Source organism: Centruroides sculpturatus, unplaced genomic scaffold (assembly GCF_000671375.1).
Source record: "Centruroides sculpturatus isolate CEXI.00-Female unplaced genomic scaffold, Cexi_2.0 scaffold549, whole genome shotgun sequence".
In the NCBI taxonomy this organism is placed as follows: domain Eukaryota; kingdom Metazoa; phylum Arthropoda; class Arachnida; order Scorpiones; family Buthidae; genus Centruroides; species Centruroides sculpturatus.
The window spans coordinates 279,573-304,562 of NW_019384752.1; the positions used below are offsets into that span (position 1 = coordinate 279,573).

At 29.5% G+C, this 24,990-nt stretch overlaps 2 protein-coding genes and 1 pseudogene across 2 annotated transcripts in view; 1 reads left to right on the plus strand and 2 right to left on the minus strand.

Moving 5' to 3' along the window:
* LOC111628630 (exonuclease mut-7 homolog) overlaps window positions 1–4,221 on the plus strand; it is a 56,957-nt gene extending 52,736 nt beyond the window's left edge. The window contains exons 18-19 of the mRNA XM_023372460.1: window positions 246–377; window positions 2,040–4,221. Coding sequence (XP_023228228.1) covers window positions 246–377; window positions 2,040–2,396 — 489 coding nt within the window. The 3' untranslated portion in view covers window positions 2,397–4,221. The remainder of the gene's footprint in view (window positions 1–245; window positions 378–2,039) is intronic.
* A 5,619-nt stretch (window positions 4,222–9,840) lies between these two features.
* Window positions 9,841–12,576, minus strand: LOC111628613 (annotated as a pseudogene).
* Window positions 12,577–20,651: 8,075 nt separating this feature from the next.
* On the minus strand, window positions 20,652–21,989 carry LOC111628601 (notch-regulated ankyrin repeat-containing protein B-like). Its single transcript, XM_023372421.1, has one exon. The coding sequence runs from the start codon at window positions 21,980–21,982 to the stop codon at window positions 21,515–21,517; it is 468 nt and encodes a 155-aa protein (XP_023228189.1). The 5' UTR covers window positions 21,983–21,989; the 3' UTR covers window positions 20,652–21,514.
* Between the last annotated feature and the right edge of the window lie 3,001 nt (window positions 21,990–24,990).

The following is a 24,990-nucleotide window of genomic DNA, read 5'->3' on the forward strand; positions in this document are numbered from 1 at the left end:
CAACAATGCTTTCTGCTCTGTTTATGGGTGGAGACTATACTAAAGGAATGCAAATAACATATCCAGGATGAAGGCAATTTTCTCACTACTAAAATTCCAAATGTCATATATGAATATTTATAAATTAATTAATATAATCTTCACTTATCTTGTTATAATAAATTCCAAATTTCTAAATTTATTTAAAAAGAAAAACAAAATATTATTAGTTAAAATTAAATATGAAAATTGTTAATTGAAAATAGCCTAGAAATATTGGAAAAGAAAATATTTTAGTAAATTGGAAGAATGTAAGGGATATGGAGAGATTTTATTACAGAGAAGAACTATTTAACAGCTTGATAGATGAAATTATCAACAAAAGGGAAATGAAACACTAAAACAATCCTCTAAAATGAAAGAATATAGTAAGTTTGTGTAGCTTTAAATAAATGTAATTATTATACAGTAATACCTTGACTTACGCGAACCCGGAGTTACATGATTTTCAAATCTCATCGATTCGTCTTTTGTTTGAGTGCCATGCAACTCTTGATTACTCACCCCCCCACTATTGTTCAGCTTACATGTTCGGACATGTCGTGCGGAATTGACACATAGCTACAATTTGTTTTGTGTTATTCTGTGTTTGTTATATCTACAGAGACTTGAGAGACTCTATGTGATGATTTCTTGTAACCGTGAACAAATCAAAAGACGTGATAAGATTAACGAGAACATTTATTAGTTTACATACATCCGACTTGGATTTTACACAAATTGTGAAATTATACCCCGACTTACACGAATTCAACTTACGCGGTTATCGCTCAGTCCCACCTATCGTGTAAATTCAGGGTATTACTGTATAATTGTGATAATTACAACATGATTTTAAATTGGATTTGGCAGTTAATACATTACATATGTAATCTGCTGTTTCAGTACTATAACTTTTATGTTTACTTACCGGAATCATAGAGACAACATATTTGATATCAAATATCTTGATCTGCCTTCATTATTTATAAGATAGGTTTATTAATGTTTAAATATTGGCATTAGAATTTATTATTCAGCAACATAAAAATCTTAAAAGTTATTTAAATATGATGGTGTATGCCATACATTTAAGAAAACAAAAAGTTAACATAAAATTATGGTTTTTTAAAATCAAATTAAATCTTCAACTGATCAAGATGTTTATAATTGAGTTGATTAACACAATGTAGATCAAGTCTGAAAAATATCTATAGGATGGCTCGTAAAATATTAAATTTATTTTTAAGAGTAAGGAGTAGTTTTAGTATAAATTATACTGTAAAAATAAGTAATTTATCACATTTTTGAAATGTTTAATCTTAATCAGAAAAGCTTTGACAATACTGAATTCAACACTAAAAATTTCCTTGGTTTTATTGATCAAATTAAACATGTGTTTTATCACTGACTTTTGTAATTTTTTTTATATATATGACTAAATGTACTGTAAAATAGTAAAAGATTAACTATAAAATAAAACAGTAATGTTTAATGACTATAAAGAGGCCACCATGGTAAATTAGGATCAGGAGGAAGCCATTAGTATAAAAACATATTTAAATCTAGTGCTTCTCAATAATTTCTAAAATATTAAAATATATATGCAGGAAATAAAAAAATTCTATTTTTATTTTCACATATTTTCAAATGTAAATGCTAAGAGTCTTGAGTCATCCTATGGATGGTTTTATATATATATATATAAACAGGGTTGTCCAAAAGTCAGTAAACAGTGTGTGATTTTTTTTAAGATTATTTTGGAATAGCTGCATATTGCTATTTGTGATTCACATTTTTTTAAAAATAGTTAAATCATTTCATTGAAAGTATCTCTGTTAACTACCTTCTGGGCTAACCTGTAGTTACTACATATATAGTATAAGAATCATTATTTATAGTTTGTTTGATTGTTCAATTCTATAACCTATTATTCAATATAAATTTTTTCTACCATCCTTGAAAGTTTGACAATTAAATAAATTTTATCAATTTTATAATAAACATAATTTCACTTTTAGGTGTGCAATGGTGATGATTATTTAGAAATTGATAATTATCAGATGAAAGAAATATGGACAAGATATCATCAGTGTTATAACAAAACTTCAGAAGATCGACACGAACTATCTATCAATAATGAGAAAATTTTCATAACTAACATAAATTCATCATCATCTTCCTCTCCAATAAATATTAAAATACAAATTTCTGAGCTCTCTGTTCAAGCATTAAATCGTATAGAAAATTTCCTATTGTGCACTAACTGTGGAAAAATTTATTGGCAAGGCTCTCATTTCGATCGTATGAGAAAGGCAATGTCAAATATACTTACGGAAACAGGCCAAACTATTTATTCAATAAATGATGTGAATTAAAAAGCTTAATTGTTAACTGTCATTTTTAAAAAAATTATCATTAATTATATCATAATGTAAACAGACAACAAAACCATAAATTTAATATTTGTTTACATTTAATTTAATTCAAATGCATTTTCCTTGATGAAAATTTCTTAGAAAATTCTTGTATAAAATCAATAAGTGAGATAAGCTTTGATTCTGATAGTGTATAACCCTTCATCAAGAATTAACATGAGAAATAAAGTGAGATCCTTTTCCATATTTGTGTTGATGGCAGTCATACAAACTAAAAGTGCTAGTTTTAGTAATATATTGTTATGCACTGCTTTCTTAAAATAATAATGATAAATACTTTATATATTACACTAAATAAAACATTTATAATATGTTTTATTATACAAATTAATGATGATACTCCAAACTAACCTGTATACTTTCTTTCCTTATAAAAGTGTACAAACTTTGTTTTCTCTCTGCTAATCTTTAATTTTTTATGATGGAAAAGGTTTTAGAAATAGATTGCTTCTTCTGCCTTATCTAACTAGAACCACACCGTCTGCAAATAACATGCACCATGGTTCTTCCTTCACTATACTCTTATATTTTAGTGTTATATAAACTGTTAAGAAGATATGGACTTAATGACTCAGCAGTCAAAACCTAAATATATCTCCATATCCTTGCTTAATTTTACTCTCTGACCTGTTAAGGCATATCCTGTACTATTGCAATATAGGATGAAGGGAATGGGAGAAAACCAAGTACCTGCCACATACCTGCCATTCTAGAAACCTCATCAGCTTTTTCTAAATCTATGAATACCATGTTCAAGTCTCTCTCTTATTATTTATCACAAAAGGAATACCAAACTTGATGATGTAACCAGAAAAACCCAACAAGAATTATTTTAACAAATGAACAAATGAATTATTTTTCAATTAAATTGTGAATTGAAAATTCATGTTACAAAATGACATCATTAAAAATAAATGAATAACTATGATAACAACATATATATTATCATACTAAAGTTTTTTAAAGAAATTATACACACACTTGAAATTTGTATAGAACTTCACACAATATTTATACCAATTTAATAATTAATTAACACTCATTATTATAAATAATTACTCAAATAAAAATATTCAAATTTCTGAGTGATAAATTAATATAAAAATTGCAACCAAATCTGCTGTAAAATAATTATGCATACAGTTTGTGTATCATATCATATAATTGAATGTACTTAATAAGCAATATGTAAATTAAAATGCATATCATTTACTCCTCTCACATAATAATTGTATCATTCTGACTTAAGGTTTTACGAAATGACACAAGGAAAAGAATTGAGTGAAAAAGTGAAAAAATCTTTTCGTATCATAGACAAGGAAAATCTTAGACAGATTTCAACTTCTGAAAAGATCTATTGACACAATTCATAATGTTATTTAAAAAGGTGATCAATATGGGATAAATACGAGTAAATAATCTAATTAAAAACATGCTCTAAATGAAAAGAAGAGTTTTCCATCTAGTCACCTCACAAGGAATGCCTACATATGCCATTGCTGCTAATTTGTTATTGAAAATGTCTCATTCAATGATAGCTAATGTTTTCAAAAATAATGATAATGTTCCCCTTGTTAAACTCAAGACAAAACTTACAAGTGACCTCAAGCAAAACAGATTAGAATGGGCAAAGTCAGTAATGAGTTGGACTGATAAATAGAAAAATGTGGTGTTTTCAGAGGAAAAATGTTTAATTAATCTGAATGGACTAGATCAGGGGTGGCCAACAGTTTTTGCCCCCAGACCGAATTGGAAAGAGAACTTTTTTCACGGGCCAAACCAGAGGCTGACCTAGGAAGATTTTGAGGTGGTGCAAGATCTCATTGTGGTGTCACCCCATAGAGACTAAATTGTACATAGAGATTACAGATAGATTTTTCACACATTATCATGCTTTATCAACATTTTACACCGTACTTAAGAGATTTGTAATGGAGGGTTAACTCTAAACAAGTAAGTTGTTGGCCTTTTCATCAAGCTATTCGTACTTTAGTAGCTAATATGGAAAGATTAATCGCAGGCCACATAAATTCATTAGATGGGACGGATCTGGCCCGTGGGCCATATGCTGGCCATGCCTGGACTAGATCATGATAGGTATTATTGGCATGATTTAAGAAAGCAACCAAGAGAACATTTTAGCAGACAGATGGGAGGTTGTGGAGTCATGGTTTGGTCAGCATTTCCTTTTAATGGCAAAGGAGATATTATCACAATTAATGATATTTTATGAAGTCATTCTATGTTATTTGAACGTATTTCCTCTAATCAGTAATCCAAATGGAATGAGTGGATATTTCAGAAAGATAATGCTTCCTGTCATGCATCTAAATCCACCAAAACTGGTTTAAACAACAAATAATAGATGTAATGGACTGGCTACTGCATAGTCCAGACTTAAATCCCATGGAAAATATGTGAGCTATGCCATGCTAACAACAAACAATACACAACTGCTCGTGAACTGACAGTTGCAATTTATAATTTTTAGGATAAAATAAACTTACATGAACTGTAACATTTGTCAGAAACAAAGCCTAAGAACAACTAAAAACTAATTCCAAAGAAAGGAATTTATATTAATTATTAAATCTTTATGTAAAAGGACAAATTTACTACTTTGTGTATAAATTATTTTACAGCAGATTTGGTTGCAAATTTTTTTATTAATTTGTCACTCAGAAATTTGAATATTTTTATTTATGAATATGATGTAGTTGTGAGTAATTATAATAATGAGCTTATTAATTATTAAATTGATATAAACAAACATTGTGTGACATTCTATACAAATTTCAAGTGTGTGTATAATTCTTTACAGACCTTAGTATGATAATATATATGTTGTTATCATTAAAAGTAATGAATAACAATGAGGTCATTTTGTAACATGACATATTTTTAAATGGAATGAATGCTGTTTGAATTATTTTTGAACTGCTCTTCTGGAATCTTGTTATCATCCTTACATTTGAAATACTTATGAGTATTGAAATTAGCTGAAAATGTTTGTTTTTTAAATTAAATTGTGAATTGAAAAAATTTAGGTTTTTCTGGTTACATCATTCAGTTTGATATTCCTTTTGTGATAAATAATGAGAGGCTTGAACATGGTATTCATAGATTTAGAAAAAAGCTGATGAGGTTTCTAGAATGGCAGATATGTGGCAGGTACTGTACTTAGTCCAGGATATGTCCAACAGGTCGGAGAGTAAAGTTAAATGAGGATATAGAGATATATTTAGGTTTCAGGATAGAAGTAGGTGTCCACTGCTATAGTCATTAAGTTCATATTTTCTTAACAGTTTGTATAACACTAATATAAGGGACAAGTGTGAAGGAAGAACCATGGTGCATGTAATTTTCAGATGATGTAGTTCTAGTTAGTGAAGATAAGGAAGAAGAAACAGAAAAGGTTATAGAAATAGATTAGATCATAAAAAATTAAAGATTGTCAGAGAGAAAACAAAGTTTGTACACTTTTATAAGGAGAGAGAGTGTATGGGTTAGTTATTAGAGATAGGAAAATAAAAAGGATGGAGAAAGTACTTAAAATGAATGTTAAAGTGAATGAGAGTTAAACAGAACTATAGCAAAAAGAATAGGTATAGGGTGGCAAAAGTGGTGGAGTACTTTGTGATACAAGTACAATTAGATTAAAAGGCAAATTTCACAAGACAGTTCTTAGTATCTGAATGTTAAGGAATAAAGAAATCTCAGGTAGAAAAGATATGGACAGAAATGAAGTAGGTTAGATTTGTATATGGGATTATCTTAGCTGATAGGATTGAGAATGAGCATAAAACAGGTATTTTAGGAGTAGGGAACATATGCTTCTCTAGACAGAAGGTTATAGAAAATAGATTCAGGTGACTTGGACAGGTGATTGGAAGAGGAGAGGATAAATTGGTTAGATGAATTATGAACTTTTACCTATTTCCATTTCTTGTAATTCCCAAGAAAAGTTGGAAACAGCATTTAGGAAAGAAAGGAGTAAAGTTAAATGAGGAGATAGATGGCTTGAGGAGTTAGCATATCAAGTTATCTTATTTAAGACTAATTCCTTTGAGGGAGAAAAGGGAGGACAATAATGATATTCCTTACATAAATTAACAAATTATTTTGTAATTTATTTACTTACTGATATGTATCTGGTATGCTGAATATATAAATGTTGCTCATTTCACACAGTAGACAATAATTTGTGAAATTAGCAATTGTACCAAGCAACATCAGGGCATCATTGAGATAAATTTAAGAACTTACCATTTGAAAAATTTTTTGGCTGTTTTCACTCTGTGGGCACTAAGAAGGCTTTTATTTCATATTCATTGTGAGTTCAGCCAAGCTCACAATGGAGATAACCAGATGGTGAGTGAGGGATGGGTCCAACATATCTGGGATGAACTGTCTGAGAAAAACTCCCGCAATTACTCTCTCAGATTTGATCCAGACTCCCCAGAGCAATAGTCTGACATCTTAACCGTTTGGACCATCAAACTTACATATTTTGGAGAGCTTTCATTTTTGTTTACCATAGTTTATGAGTTTCTAATTTTTGATGGTCAAGATATTAGATACTATAATTTTTACTTATTCTTTATAACATTTAATATTAAAAAGTGACAAATTTTGTATTATTCATTAGAAACCATGTTGTAAAAGTACTTTTTCCCATCTTTCTGACAAAATTTGAACTAAACATGGAAATGGTAATATTATTCAATTAACTTTTTTAAACTCTATTTACATAAAATAAATCTATACGCTATAAACATTACTTAATGATATTTTTATACTTAGCCACAATCTCCAAATAAGAAAACACCACTAACATAAATTTTCATCTGATACTTTCTAAATCATAATTCAACAGATGATACAAATGTCAGTATCATATTGGAAAATATTTTGTGAAATTGACAGTTGATATGCCAATTTCACGAATTACACAAATATTTGCATATTTTACAAAATGAGGAACATTCTTGATTCATCCTAACATACACAAGATGAACAATGTACTGGGTATATTTTTACTTATGCAGCCTAATGTGTGACTACATTTTGAAATTTTAACTTTAATATGCTGATATATTTAAAAATTTAACTGAAAGAAAGAAAATATTTTCATACAGGAAGATGAGATTGAAGAAGAAATTAAGAACTTCACCATACAGGAATATGAATCCAGTTTAAGTAACCGCATATTTAGGGCATGTAAACATGGGCCACCAGAAGCAGAAGAAGAAGAGAAAGAAATATCATCTGCTACAGAAGACAAAACGCAGTCAAAATGTTGTTCCAAAGATTATGATGTGGAATATGACTCACTAGAATCAGATGATGATCAATGTGAAATGGTTTTTAATTTTTAAAATGTCATTTTGATTCACTGCATATTTTTTTTTAATGATCATTTCAAATAATAAATATATAAGATAATATATGAACTTACATAGATATGTTGTCCACTTCCATCATTTTTATTGTTTAATTTTAAAAAATTAGAATATAACTATGTATATAAATTTGACCACATTCTGATTTGTATCAAAATGCTTGAAGAATAAATATTTTAATTAAATTTAATAAGAATTTAATTTCATAACTACTGTACTATTATTTTTTGTTGCAAATATATACAGTAGAGCATCGATTATCCGACCCCGATTAACCGTCACATCGGTTAACTGACCATTCTAGTCGGCAAATTTCAAATGTCCGCTAGTGATGTGGCATTACGATATTTGGCTATATCTTGGCTACTTTAGTATTATTTTTGTTAAATATTTGTGTGTTTTAGCTGGCATCGATGGCTCGACCATTGAAGGGAGGCCAGTATTTAAACGAGACTTAATTTTCTAATTATGAGTGGTGGTTTGTTTTGTGAGCAATAAAATAATTTAAAAATAATTTTTAACGATACAATAGCCACAATTGTTATTTTAAAAAAGAAAAAAATTTATTAGGCTAAACATTGATGAAAATTCAACGCAAAGTTGGTTAATAGCAACATACTAATAAACTAATACTAATACTAATAAACTAATACTAATAAACATGGGATATACTATACTAATAATGTATTTTTTTTCCTTCTTTTCGGTTATCCGATTTTTCAGTTATCTGACCAACCTGAGTCCCCAATTGAGTCAGATAATCGATGCTTTACTGTAGTAGTATTGTAGTACAGGGGTCGGCAACCTTTCAGCAGTGTTGTGCCTAACATCAGTTATAGTGTTATTCCGAGTGCCAACACGATTACCAAGTTTATTATATATGTTATCAAAATTAGTCCAGTTATAACTGATTTCAAAACTGTATAATTTTGAAGGTAAGTTGTTAATTGAATTATGTTCTTACATGTGAAGCGCTTGCATAACACGTAAATGGACACATGGAGCATAAACAGATGTACTGTAATAGAAATATACAAACAAGAGATTCATTTTTAATGCACCACGGCCTTCGCTGAACTATGATGTACATTTAAATGTGTAATTAATAATTAAAATATAATTTTTGCTACATTTCTATTCAATCAGAGTGCCATTGAAAATCGTCCTGCATGCCACAGGTTGCCGACCCCTGTTGTACATGGTCAGCTTCATTTGCTCTTAGAGCATATCTGAACATATATAATATTAATTAAAATATCTATAACCATAAGGCAGATAATAGGAAGGGCTTTTCACACCAATGATAATGGGCACAAACGCTCAAGAATCAAAGTAAAAATTTAATAAAACAAAAAGGGGGTACAATAAGATGATTACATAGTATAAAAACCGTAAAAATCCAAAATGCATTTCGGACTATTCTCCAATGGAAAAATAGTCCCTCATCAGTTGGTAATAGCGAGAGGTCTTAATATACTTAAAATTATACAGGGTGAGAAAAAATATCAAATTTAAAAATTAAACTTAAAACTATGCTTAAAACTATACAATATAAAGATGAAACCATCGCCATGACTGTATGAGCAGTAAGCATCATCAATGTAGGCAGGATTAACATTTCTTCCTAACGTTGCATGGTAACATGATGAACAGGGTGCTGATACAAAAATAGTTATGAGTTAGCCGAAATATTGGTTAACAGTTATGAACTAATATTATACAGTCATTTTAAATTATGTACATACCAAAAACAGTAGAACAACAAAAGACCGATATTCGTTTAATATATTAATTAATTAATAATAAATCTTCAAGTTATATTTTTATGTCCTTTTAATGTCAGCATTAAAAAAGAACCACATTCTAAATAATTATTATATAAATCATAATTATTAAGATCATTGTGTATTAATGGTTCACGTCAATCATTCCCGTAATTCCAAAAAAAATAAATTTAAGATCAATCAAGACCTCTCGACCAGTTTTAATTCAATTCAATAAACTTTTAAACAAAATCATTATAAGAACTTTTGAAAAAAACACGTTGAATGAAGTAAGTGAATCTTCCCCATTCATGGGAATGAAGGTGTACTTTCTACAAAGCAGAAAGATGTACGGTTAAACTATACTAATTGTCGATACGGCGTGATATATCTTGATTAAACCTCCTACAAAGCTTTGTCAGATCCGGATTTCGACCCGAACTCGAACCCGGATCCCCAGACCAGCAAGTTCATGCATGAAACGTCTCGGCCTTTAGCAAACCATCATTTTCAATAAACTTTCTATTTTACTTCAGGTAATTAAATAAAAGAAAATAAATCAAAAAAATGATATTAGAATAGAGATTTAATCACTCAAAATTTTATCTATAATGAATATCAATCTATTAGATCTAGACGTAATAATCTTTTTGATTTCGAAATTTGTAGAGAAATTCTTCAAATCTCTGAAGATCCTCACTATTTACTGAAGGTCGTGTTTTTTTCATTGCTTCTTGGAAGTGACGCATTTCAATCTGGGCAATGACATCCTTGTCTGTTCCTGAATTTTCAATATCCTCTTTTATAGCTAATTTACAAGCATTTTTGCAAACTTGACTTAAATCTGCACCACTTAATCCATCCGTGTTTCTAGCGATGGAGTCCAAATCGACGTCGCTTGCTAGTGGACATCGTCTCAGAGCAGCCGTCAAAATGCTCTTCCTGTCTGATTGATCGGGTAATGGAACATAAATTACTTCGTCTAAACGTCCAGGTCTTAGAATGGCAGAATCGATGGCATCCGGTCGATTAGTAGCGCCCATGAAAAATATCTTGTTATTCACATTTATTCCATCCATTTCTGTCAATATTTGCGTAAGAACGCGATCGGACGTTGAGTTGTCTCCGCCGTAATCAATGCGTTTTCTAGCTATGGAGTCGATTTCGTCGAAAAACAGCACGCAGGGTTCAGCTCTTCTAGTTTTGTCGAAGATCTCTCTCACGTTGGCTTCTGTTTCATCGAACCATTTGCTCAAAAGCTCCGGCCCGTTTATGCAGATGAAGTTTGCTCCACAACTGGAAACCATCGCTTTGGCCAAAAGGGTCTTTCCGCATCCCGGTGGTCCAAATAGCAGAAATCCTCGAGCAGGTGACATTCCGTATCTTAGGAATTTATCGGCGAATTTTACCGGGTATTCAATTAATTCTTGCAATTCTCTCTTAACATCTTCTAAACCTCCTATATCTTCCCAAGATACGTTAGGGTTTTCCACTACGCATCCTCGCAGGACATTTGGACAAATATTTTTTAAAACAGATTTAAAATCACTCATTGTCACGGCCAGAGAATTTATAATTTCATCTGTTAGTCCATCCTCAATGTCATCGAGACATATCTTTTCTCTTATTTGATGGAATACGGCTTCTCTGCAGAGAGAGTGGATATCGGCGCCAACAAATCCATGCGTTTCTCTCGCAAGTTCTTCTATCTTAACATCTTCGGCCAACTTCATTCTTCTGGTTGCAATTCGAAGAATTTCTAATCTCTCATTAACTTGTGGAATTCCAAAGTATATTTCACGATCGAATCTTCCGCTTCGACGTAGAGCGGGGTCGATATTATTCGGGCAATTTGCGGCAGCAATTACAGCCACTCCGTTCATTTCCGTCACACCGTCCAATAATGTGAGAAATTGGGACACGATTCGCTTTTCTACTTGTCCCTCCACTTTGTTTCTGTTTGGTGCAATGGCATCTATTTCGTCAATGAATATTATTGCCGGAGCGAGTTTTTCGGCAAAAGCAAATATCAATCGAAGATTTTTCTCCGATTCGCCATAAAATTTGCTTGTGATTTCAGCACCGTTTATTAAGAAAAAGTGTGCTTCCGATTCATTAGCTATTGCTTTGGCCATCAAAGTTTTTCCGGTTCCGGGTGGCCCGTACATTAAAACACCTCGCGGCGGTTTAATTCCCATGTTTTTAAATACACTTGGATATTTCAGAGATAATTCGACTACTTCCCTAATTTGTAATAGTTGGGAATTGTAGCCACCGATATCGTCGTATCCAATAGCATTCATTTCTTTTTCTATATCTACTCTTAAGATTGCATTTCCTTCGTAATATACGATTGTTTCCGGAGCGACGATACAAAAGGGATCGGGATCGACCGAAATTATTTTAAACTCGACATTTCCTTGAGGGCCTTTAATAAGAAACAAGTCTCCTTTATATACTGGTCTATATGCCCCCTGAAAGTATGGTTTCAGATAATCGTCGAAAAGTTGACAATTCACTGTCGGGATTGTATCTTCGATTGGAAGAACATGAATTTTTTTTCCATAATCGATATTATTTATGGTACAAATTGTGACGATATCTCCCTCTTTGACTCGTAAATTTATTCTTACGTATTCATTCATTCTGATGTTATCCATTGGACAGGTTGAATCTGCCAAGGCTATGCAAACTGTTTTTCTGCCATTTCTGCCTTTTAAACGTGCGTATTGGGAAATGCCGAGTGTCTGCATTTTTGTTGGCGACAATCTTACTATAGAATTGTCATCTTCTGTATGTTCCACAATTAATTTGCTTTGGTTCCTACCGAAATCAGACTGATAGAATGCCATTTTCAAAGCTGATATTGTTAAAAGTAATTTTGCAAAAATTAATTTTGTTAATTTAACAATAGTGTGGACTAACAATGATATAGTTTAATTACGTCAACAAAACCAAAAATTACGAATCCGAAACATATTGAAATTTCATTGAAAAGATATTTCATTTGTCATCATATAGTTGTTGAAAGTTCAACTGGAAATTATTATTATTATTATTATTGTATATAGAAAAATATTTAATTAAATGATATATTTACTGAACAGATCCGGTTTTTCATTTTTGGCAGAAAGCATCTTTGGCAAAAAATGCCAATGAAGCTTAGTTATATTTTCATAAAAACATTTTATGCACACGTACACAAACATATAATTCTACTCTATAATTTAAAATATATAAAACCATGAAATTGTAGAAAGCTAATTGAAAGATCTTATACAGTAAGAAGGCCAATCTTTAAACCAAATGTTATTCATTGGCAGAATCCACTTATTGTAATTAATTTGATAAAAATACTTGGTTCATTCTCATGGGCGTAGCCAGGAAGGGGCATGGGTGGGCACGGCCTCCCAGTTAACCTGGTGCCCTCCCCAGAAAATTACAGCCGAAAAAGTGTTGAGCCGATTTGCAAAAAGAAATAAAAAGCTGAAGCTAATCTAATTGGGTGTAACGTACCGCGGCCCGCAATTAATCTCTGAATATTGGACTTAACTTCAAATAATTGCTCGAATGGATCCGCGATATTTCCTCATATCCTCACAATGTGAAGTTATAGGAAAGTTGAGAAATTCTGACCCTTAAGAAAAAAAAAAAAAGGTCAACGGTTTTCTGTGTCCAATGTAAAAAGTGCATCTGTAATCTCTATGTACAGTACAGTTTAGTCTCTCTACAGGGTGACGCCACAATAAATTCTCGCATCACCTGAAAATCTTGCTAGGGCCGCCTCTGGTTCGGGCAGTGGAAAAAGTTTTCTTTCCAATTCGGCCCGGAGGAAAAAACCGTTGGCCACCCCTGGTCTATATCTAGATTAAAGACGGTGAACTATATTAAAGAATGGTAAAAAAAAATAATTGATTGGTTAATTTTTGTTTAAAGGCATTGCTATAGTTTGATAATATTAACGTTACGAGAACGTATGATTAAAGGAAGTTTAATGTTTTACGTGTGTTAAGTTATTGTCGATTCTTATGGAAATTTCATTTTAATGAACAATAATTTGAAATAATTCAATTTTGTGTCAGGTTGGCCTCTACTAGGCCCCCATAACAAAACTCTGGCTACGCCAATGTTCATCCTCCGCATATGTTATACAATTGCCCAGTTTGTTGGTTGTAATTTGAAAAAAAAAAATTGCAGCCCGGCATTGTGACATCGTCACAATAAATGATTGCTCGTTTAATTTAAAATACGATGTATCTGTTCTTCATCTCAAATTAGTAATGGCTTGCCCCTGTACATCATATTTTTCCTTTAACAATAGAGTACTGATAGTCATCTGTGTAACACGTTTCAGAGAAAAAGTTTTGAATTGAAATAATATGACTTCCAGTATGCATTGGAAATTCGTACATAGTTATAGGGGCCTTCAGCCCATAAGGTTTCCATATATGCTCTTCAATTTCATTTATCTAGCACCGTTCTTGAGATTAAGGAAAGACGGACGGACGACAGTGGGAATTTATAAGTCTACAATTTTTTCAAATTGCAGTTTTAAGTTTGTGAAAAGTAGCAGAAGTTTCTGTAGCGCCAATTTCTTCAACTTGCAATTCATTGCAGTTACCTAGCAGTTACCATATCTCTGTTTACTTAGAAATATTAAGTCTGTTGAACTTGTCTGTTTGCATCCATCCCTGTCTGAGGTATATTTACAGAGGTTTATAATAATTTGAAAATTATACTTCGGTGCCTAATTATTTCTATTAATCTTTCTTCTTTATTTTAACTGTCGAATTTAACTTTTGGAAAAAAATCTCATACTTCCAGTGCAACTCAATGTGCATTTAGATATCTTTAATCGATGGTACAAACAAAGGAATAAAAAAAATCTTGATCTTATCTACTTAAACATAAATGATAAATATACAAACAATTCACAACAATTTTCAATTATTTATAAATAAATTTTGATGGAAATGTATAGAAATATTTAAACTTTTCATTAAATATTCCATCTTAAAAAGTTATAATAGTAACCTAATTATAAATTGTGTGTGTGTGTGGAGGAGTACTAATAATGGGCTAATTGGAATGATTTTAACATTAAAATGCACATTCAAATCGATAAAATTCATTCTTTCAACTAAATTCTTGAAATTTCTCAAACTTTTAACGCTAAAATGATAAAGTATAAATAATTATTCCACTTTTACCGCGTTATGCATAAAAATTTGTACAGTCTTCAAGCAATTTTTAAAATCTTATTATTAGCAATTCAATGGAAAATAAAGAGATAAATCAAATTAATTAGTTAAGTTATAAAATTATTAAATAATCCAAACGTTTTTGTTAAAAGAAATACGTTTAAAAACTAAAACCGCTATCGATTGTCCATCGAGAGAACAAATCAAGATCTATGATCTAAATAACTTGTTTAATTAACCATTGTTTTTAAAGCACGTGATCGGATACTGTCCGACTGTGTAGTGAATTGTTTCCCAACGGGGGAAAATTGCCCCTCGTGAAAGAAACAATTTTTGATAGGAAATTTCGATTGTAAACTAAGATTACTTATGTCAATTAATGTAGAGTAATTTGCTTGATTGCTCTCTCCTGTTTGTTTTTATCAGTAGGATAAGTAGGATTCAGTCGGTTGGTTGTTTCAAAATTGTTTTTATTTCAGACTATCCATTAAAACAATTTTTTAAAATTGCTTATATACTTCTTACATACATTAATATTGAAAAAGTATAATAAGAGAAATGTAAATTAATATTCTTAACAATGTGAAATATCTATTAGGCTAACAACTTAGGATTTAATAGATATAACTTTACAATAATAACAAATTATAATTATTCTGTAAATAAAGAATATTTGCGAATTAAGAATTTAGAATTTGAAATGAATGAATGTAGCCTATTAGGTTAATATTGGAAATTAACGAATTTTAATGAAATTGTAGTAGGCCCATTAATTTTAGTAGAAATATAGTTTAATTTAAAAACGGTTATATTTACCTTGGGTATCCAAGATGGCGGCGGTTCCTATAGCCTCGAATAAGATCGCGCCGTGACGATTAACGTAGAAGGAGCTGTTTAAATATTTGTGACGAATTATGTAAATTTCATGAGAATTTTTCTAACAATATGTTAATAAAATTTAATATTAATTAGTGCCTACAGGACAGAGTTTAAAAAAAGTATCGGGCATTTTGAATGTTCTTTATTCATCAATAAATAAAATGTTTTGCGCCGTAAAATTTCAAATTGCAAAATTTCAAGATTTTCTATGAAGCGATTGCCAAAATATAAGCAATGAAAAGTGCAAAAATAGCCAAAAACGCTATATTTTCTTCCCTTTCTTCAGCCGGTGGTAGAGGAAAACTACTGGGTCTAGAAGGCTTAAATTTTAAACTTAAGCCTTTCTTGTTATCGGTGAGGTGATGGCATAATTTCCGGGTCGATAGGTCAAAGTTCACGGGAGTTTCGCATAGAGCTATTTCAGTTTTACCGCTTAATTTTATGCTTATAAGGTTAATTAAAATTGCATGGAAACAAATGACTTTCATTCAGAATGTTATCCAGAATGATAAAAGCTCAAATTTATGCGAATTACAACTTTTTACAGCGATTTTTCTAAACGGCTTAATGAAAACGTTGGTCGGTGACAGTGGCGAAGCGTGGGTTCGGAAACTAGGGGAAGCACCTAACACCGGTAAAGGTCTTTTTTTGTACTCTCGGCCCTATGGGCACTAAAATGGCCTTTTCGGGCAATTCCATTATGGGTTAGGCCAGGCCAACAATGAGGCGACCATTCTTAATTGTCACAAGTTTTTACTTGGAGCAATTTTTTTACATCTCAAATGATTTTATTTGGAATTTAAATTTCTACTTCCAATTCGAATTGTTAGTAGAAATGTCGGGTATATATATTACACGCAATATTTAAATTCATATTTGAAAAAGTCTGCATTCTGTTCGGCACACAATATCGTTTTTATTCATTATTATAAAACACAACTCTCCGCTTTATGAATATTATGAAGACTTATGACCATTGCAATGATGATACAGGACGGGGTCCGAACATACCGGGTCATTCGTACATTTTCGAGGATAAAACTCAAACCCGAATCCAGATACAGTACGCACGTATTAGCAATATTTCATATTGTTCTTATCCTTATAGGCGCATAAAATCTTGATCATTTTAGAGTTTGTAGCTTGTCAAGTTTTATAATTTTCATATTTAAATTATTTTCGGGTGAAATATTGGTTCATTTCGATCCGCATTTTTTTCCTCCGCAAATCTATAATTAATTAATGAAGAAAAATGAACTTATATTGATATTTTAAATATGATTAGACTTACTAATGAAAACATTAACGTAGGTCATACACGTGGCTAATTTGATTTTTCTGCAAGTTTTATCGTGATATTGAAATATTTTTATATAAACAATACATTATGTAAGTGAATTATATTAATTTAACATATTTTATACTCATTAGTTTTAGAGTTTATATTAATTTAAACTATATTTTTCAAAGTGTAATATGAAACAACACTATATCATTAAAAATGTCAAATGTATTATATATATTTATCAAATGAATGTATTCACTCAATCAATTTAGATTGATTAAAACCAATTTCATTCTGTAATGTTTTTGATTCTCCTGCAGAAGTTTAGCCACATGAAAGAAAATTTATACCAATGTTTCATTAAAACTTTTTAAAAAATTTTCTTACCATAAAAATTGCCTAATGGTGCAATTTTATAGTATTTTCTGTAGTATAACCTTTTATATATGAAGTTAAATTAAAGTAAATTATTATTTACATCAAAAAACTAGACTAGATTTAAATTTTAATGTAATCTTAACAATTTATCCTTTAATTTCTAAATGTTTTTATCAATCAGAATATGCTAATAAATATAACAAACAAAATTTAATAATAAGTTTAAAACAAAGATTACAAAACTTGAATTTGTTAATTTACTTGAAAGAGTATCATATTCAATACATGAATATTAACTAATGAATATTCATACACTTAAATGAAATAGAATCAACAGTTAATTTGTTTTTAAAATTATACTAGAGATTAATATAATTTTATTTTATATCTAAGATTTAGCTTTATTTGTATTGTCTAGCTACTTTCATTAGATTAAAAATAACTATTTGAACTTGTTATAATTATTAAAAAATCTATTTAAACATTTCATTTAATTAAGTGAAAGTTATGGTGAATTTACTTTCATCACAGAGTTAAGTACGTAATGAATAAGAATGTTTTGGATAGGAAATGAAAACTAAATGACACTTTTATTCCTGCATATGCAATTTGATTCCATAATTAGTATAATTTATAGAAACACAATAGTTAAAAAAGAATTCTTTATTAATTTATTCATCTAAAAACAGTAGGTATATTTTAAGCTTTCAAAGAAATGTGATGCTAATCTTATGTAATGTTGACATTCCAAATTAATGATTGCAAATTATTCATTTAAAATGAATTAATAATCTACATTCATTAATTCGAGCTGTTGGTATTTCATGCCAATGACATTAGATATGATAAATTTAAATACTGTAACAACTTCTGTTCAACGCAGAATAAAAATGACACTATGTATATTTATATATTTATCAAATATAGTAATTTAAAACTTTGTAAACAAAAATAAAAGTTTCTATTAATAATAATTTTTGTTTTTCTAAAATTTTCAGCTGATCTGATATTAAGATTTGTAATAAAATATGATAATGAACTGATAATTAATCTATTGTATTTAAAAAATAATAGTCTTTAATATAATACAAATATGCTTAATTACTATATATTATTCTGTACAGTTTATATTTGTATGTACAGTACATCGTTAAATCATCCAAACTTTAGTTTTTAATTATAGTAATCATTTCTTTGATATGAAAATAACTCTTAAAAATTTAGTAATAAAAAATATCCTATAATGTTAAAATGTGTTCATTAAAATACTACAACATTATAGTATTAAAATAATGATTTATAGGATTTAAATATATCTTATTTTAAAATTCAAGATAAGATAAATCTTATTGTTGAATAAATTTTAACTTTGATCCAATTATGAAATGTTTTCAATATTATATAACAACATTCAATAGTTAGTACATTTTGTTTTGCTTTTTTTGTATTTATTAATATAAAAACATTTACTATTGAAATTTAATGGTTCAAATTCATTCAAGTAACCTGAGTTTGTAATATCTGTGATTAAATGGAAGAATTTCCATTAAAAATATGTTTAATGAGTTTCTATTTGACAATAAATAACAGGTATATATTAGCTATTTTGATATATTTATATGAAAGAAAACAGTTAAATTTTAAGGTAATATTTTACTATATTTATCTTCATTTATAATGCTATAATTTTAAATCATTAAAGATTTCAAGAATTTTTATTATGTTAATTATAAGTTCAACTTTTAAAAGTATATTCAAATTTTTAATTGGCAATTCTTTTAGCATTTCAAATACTTTTCAATTTACTATACTATAATTCATACTTTAGTAATGTTTCAGTTACAGTCATTTTTGTAGATTATCTTTAAATTTCTTTCATACTTTTATTTTTTTATATATAAATATAATAAATCCCTTTTAACTTGATTGCTGAAGCAGGAAAGGCAGGAGCCTTTCATTCTAGGAGACTTGGTTTTGTGTCCAGATCAGCTGAGATATTTTCATGAGTAGGTAGACTGGATATATGGTTCCGTCATACAATACCCAGCTGCCACCTTCACATAAATCCACACGAACACGATTAAAATATCTGAGTGTCTATAGGGCAGAAAGACTAAATTAATTATATTTATTTTCATAGTAAGCTAAATTTGAAAATTATTCATAAACAAAGTTTGAAAGAAATTTAAACAAAATCCAAAAAATGATTATATCTGACATTCATACAGAATCAAATTATGAATTATAATTGATAAATATTTTAAAAGTATTGTTCAATTGAAAATGAAACTTTTTTCATTTGGATATACCATTAATATATTAAAATAATTAAATAAAAACTTTAAAATATCTCACCGATATTAGACCATATAAATTCATTCATAGCATTTAATTTTAATAATTGAAAAATACACTAAAAATAATTATTATTAAGTACTTGAGAAAATTTAATTTTTTTTTTATCAAGTACTTTTTAAAAAATTTCATTAATTTGTTAAAATGTTGTAAAAACCAATTGAAATTGTAGATAACAAAATAATATCCTTGACATATATTTAATAAAAATTTCTTAATTTATCTACTGAAAAAATAATAAAAAAATCCATTCACTGTATAATTCATTTTTTCAAATTAGTATCAAAGTTAATTAATACTAAATATATATATATTTTGAGTGAGAGATAATCTCATTATTTAAAAAATTACAGTACATAATAATCATTTATCTTATGTACAAAAAACTTACTTTATAGCCAGATGTAATTTGTATTGCTGGCATGATTATTTCCTTTCTATTGTTATCACAGCATGCATTTTAATATAAATTTATATTTGTATTCTTGTAATTACCGACAATACTCTGTTACATAAGTTTTATAGTCTATACAATTATATCTAAATCTATTCCTATTAGTAATTGTCTAATTCATTAAGTTTTACAACTTTTTTTTTTATAAATTAACTTATCAAATCAATTGTGAATACTTATACATTGTTTAAGTTTTAAGAATTAAAAGATGTTTCTAATTTTTTAAAATCTATATTAAGTAATACAAATAAATAACTTGCAAACTTTTTTTTTTATAACAATTCTTTATATTTAAAAACAAAAAACAATTGCTGTTTTAGAATAGGGATGATTTGCTCTATAATACCAAAACTTGGTAGATAAATGTGAGTTTACTTTAAAATAAATTATGATTGATTAAAGTTTTGTATTTCAAAAATTTTTTTCATTTGTAAAATAAAATTATATGACATTTACTATTTAATTAAATTAACACAGATTTAATAACAACAAAAGTTTTTTAATAACAATTAGAAAAAAAAAACTGCAGTTTCAAGAAAGCAGATTTACAATTCATGGCAAAAAGGCCAATATCACTTAATACTTTCTGGTACATTAGTCTAACATTTTCACATCTTTCAACCAATATTAAGAAATAAGACAATTGGATTACAAACAATACTGAAAATGAAGTAAAGAGGAAAAAAAAAATGCTAAGAAGACTTTTGTTCTAGTCTGAGTTGATGTGGAGACTCTAACAGGAAATTCTTTTTTTTAAAAAAAAACTCCTACTTTTTGAACAAGTGAGGAAAGGATGTCAAAGTATTAAAAAAAATGTTCCAGGAATAACAAGGATGTGTACTACATTTAAAATGAGGTAACACCAACATTTTTACACGATATAAAAAACGTGGCAGTGAATATTAGCCTATCCGATTTATAAAAAATTATGGAGAATATTAATGCTCGTTTATATACTGGCAAACATTCCCAAACAAAAAAAAATAATAATAAAAAAAACTTTTTCATTCTCATCAGGTTTTATGGATCTCACAATGTCCAGTAGCAACAACTACCACATCTGAAGCGAGTTGTTTAATTAAACAAGGACTAGTTTTTGAGTGGTTCTAGGAGAGGTAGAAAAACCTCCCTTGGGGTTCGTGAAGTGTCGAATCTAACAAGTAGCAGCTGGCCTCCGGTGGCACTGGACCTTCTCCATCAGCAACACCAAGGGGTGGTAGAATCCGAGAGGGGAAGGTGACTAGCCCTTCCACGTACAAATCATATAGAATCATGTCAATTCGGGTAGTAGTACAATCCAAAATGGCACTAAACATCCTAAACGATAGAAATCACAACCGGTTAACTTCTGGTGTTCGATACTAAGTACAATGCGATATCTCGATGTCCACCGTAAGCCGCTATGTGAAGTGGACTCCATCCGTCCCTGTTGGCCAGTCTTGCATCCGCACCGAATTTCACCAACAATTTGACTAATTCCAGATTACCTACCATGCAGCTTTGATGTAGCGCCGTTTGACCTTCTTGATTGTAATAATTGACGTTCAGGGTATTACCCCAACACTGTAGTATCCTTTGTAATTCGGTGATATCACCTTTCTGCACCGCTTGACGGAATATTTCCTGACAGGCATTCGTTTCCACTTTTGTCTGATTCATGTCCTTGCTTTCAGTTCGATAGGCGACCTTCCTCTCCGCCTCTACTATCGAGACTGCAGACATTCCGCTTCTCATTAATATGATAATGGCGACGTCAGCAGTGCTTTCCCGCGCTGATGCTCTCCACCATTGGCAGCTGGCTTTACACATCTCTGCTCCACCCCACCAATGTTGAATGACAGCCACAAGGAAATACGCCCCGTGGGAATGGATGAGTCGGTTTACGCAATTTGACAATTTATCTCAATCCGGTTGTAAACCGATTATTTCTTTATTGTATTTAAAAGAATTAATTATCAAATTTGTTCGAATAATTATTTTCCAAGTAAATCGATGTCCTTGCACTTCACTCATCGAACAACTGATTTTTTTTTTCTAACCCGCTAATCTGGTTATCAAACAATAGCTCATAAAATTTAATTCATACATCTTTCGAGCGAGACCCTTACTTAAACACGTTTCATCCTTGCAACTCTTAGAAAGTGAAAATATCTATGAAAAATTAAGGGACTATTACAGTATAAACATTAAATTTACGTATTTATAATAGAAAAACGCGATTAACTGTACGTATTCTTACAGCAACTAAGTTGATTGTACAACAAGTAACAGTATTGAATAGTAGTAGATAGTCGAGTAGGACAGTCTTTCAGGCACCTCTGGGTCACGAGTCTCGCATCGATGATAACAGAGTTGCGAAGACATTAGGAGGTCCGAACATCTAGCCTTAAATAAAGCGTTATCGTAGCAAGGTCACCGTCCTCTGCTTGGGTCAGAGAAAATGACAGCTGCTGCTTCTGTTGGTGTATTGTAAAAAATGTTACGGAATATAAACTCTTTTATTCATTAAAATTAGCTTTATTAAGTATAAAGTATGAATAAACATGATCTATTTATATAATAGATGTATTGTTCCTCAGACTCTGAGCACATTTTAAAAAAATTCTATACATTTGTTTTATAGATTTGCCTTTAAATTTTATTATAATACATAAAAAATATTATAAATAAAGATTTCTTTGTCTTAATTTTTGATTTTGACCCTCCCCATTTCGAAATTTTGTTGATAGACTATAATATAAAAGATATGTTGCTTTTCTCTCATACACAATACATACAAGCATATAGCCTACATATTAGATATACTATATAAATGTGCTTCTATATAGGTATGTATTTATTTCTTACAAACTTCACAATTAGATCCTTCTTATTCAATACACAAATTATAATTATTATATTATAACTTCACACAATGACTTCTGTTGAGAATTACTGTGTTAAAGCATTATAATTTGTGGAACTTGAGTCAATTGGGGATCGATAGAAAAATAAGATAATTATTGTACATTTTAAGTTAAGTGGGAAATTCATTTGATATATTACACAAAACTTTGGAAGTAACATAAAAATTTTAAAGGGATCCATTGAAAAGAATATTTTCTTTATGGAGATGAATGCAAGGAAAAATGTCAGAAATCCCTGCTTTAATGTGTTACAGTATTTTTAATTGAGTAAGAAAAGTGTTTCGCTTATATATATACTTACTTATAAAATAATAAAAATTAAATAAATTACCTTAATATCATCTTTCATTTGNTGGAAAAAAAATCTCATACTTCCAGTGCAACTCAATGTGCATTTAGATATCTTTAATCGATGGTACAAACAAAGGAATAAAAAAAATCTTGATCTTATCTACTTAAACATAAATGATAAATATACAAACAATTCACAACAATTTTCAATTATTTATAAATAAATTTTGATGGAAATGTATAGAAATATTTAAACTTTTCATTAAATATTCCATCTTAAAAAGTTATAATAGTAACCTAATTATAAATTGTGTGTGTGTGTGGAGGAGTACTAATAATGGGCTAATTGGAATGATTTTAACATTAAAATGCACATTCAAATCGATAAAATTCATTCTTTCAACTAAATTCTTGAAATTTCTCAAACTTTTAACGCTAAAATGATAAAGTATAAATAATTATTCCACTTTTACCGCGTTATGCATAAAAATTTGTACAGTCTTCAAGCAATTTTTAAAATCTTATTATTAGCAATTCAATGGAAAATAAAGAGATAAATCAAATTAATTAGTTAAGTTATAAAATTATTAAATAATCCAAACGTTTTTGTTAAAAGAAATACGTTTAAAAACTAAAACCGCTATCGATTGTCCATCGAGAGAACAAATCAAGATCTATGATCTAAATAACTTGTTTAATTAACCATTGTTTTTAAAGCACGTGATCGGATACTGTCCGACTGTGTAGTGAATTGTTTCCCAACGGGGAAAAATTGCCCCTCGTGAAAGAAACAATTTTTGATAGGAAATTTCGATTGTAAACTAAGATTACTTATGTCAATTAATGTAGAGTAATTTGCTTGATTGCTCTCTCCTGTTTGTTTTTATCAGTAGGATAAGTAGGATTCAGTCGGTTGGTTGTTTCAAAATTGTTTTTATTTCAGACTATCCATTAAAACAATTTTTTAAAATTGCTTATATACTTCTTACATACATTAATATTGAAAAAGTATAATAAGAGAAATGTAAATTAATATTCTTAACAATGTGAAATATCTATTAGGCTAACAACTTAGGATTTAATAGATATAACTTTACAATAATAACAAATTATAATTATTCTGTAAATAAAGAATATTTGCGAATTAAGAATTTAGAATTTGAAATGAATGAATGTAGCCTATTAGGTTAATATTGGAAATTAACGAATTTTAATGAAATTGTAGTAGGCCCATTAATTTTAGTAGAAATATAGTTTAATTTAAAAACGGTTATATTTACCTTGGGTATCCAAGATGGCGGCGGTTCCTATAGCCTCGAATAAGATCGCGCCGTGACGATTAACGTAGAAGGAGCTGTTTAAATATTTGTGACGAATTATGTAAATTTCATGAGAATTTTTCTAACAATATGTTAATAAAATTTAATATTAATTAGTGCCTACAGGACAGAGTTTAAAAAAAGTATCGGGCATTTTGAATGTTCTTTATTCATCAATAAATAAAATGTTTTGCGCCGTAAAATTTCAAATTGCAAAATTTCAAGATTTTCTATGAAGCGATTGCCAAAATATAAGCAATGAAAAGTGCAAAAATAGCCAAAAACGCTATATTTTCTTCCC

What these genes read in the sequence shown, in the direction of transcription:
- LOC111628601 (XM_023372421.1), bottom strand. Translation starts at nt 21,982, where the DNA reads ATGTGTAAAGCCAGCTGCCAATGGTGGAGAGCATCAGCGCGGGAAAGC.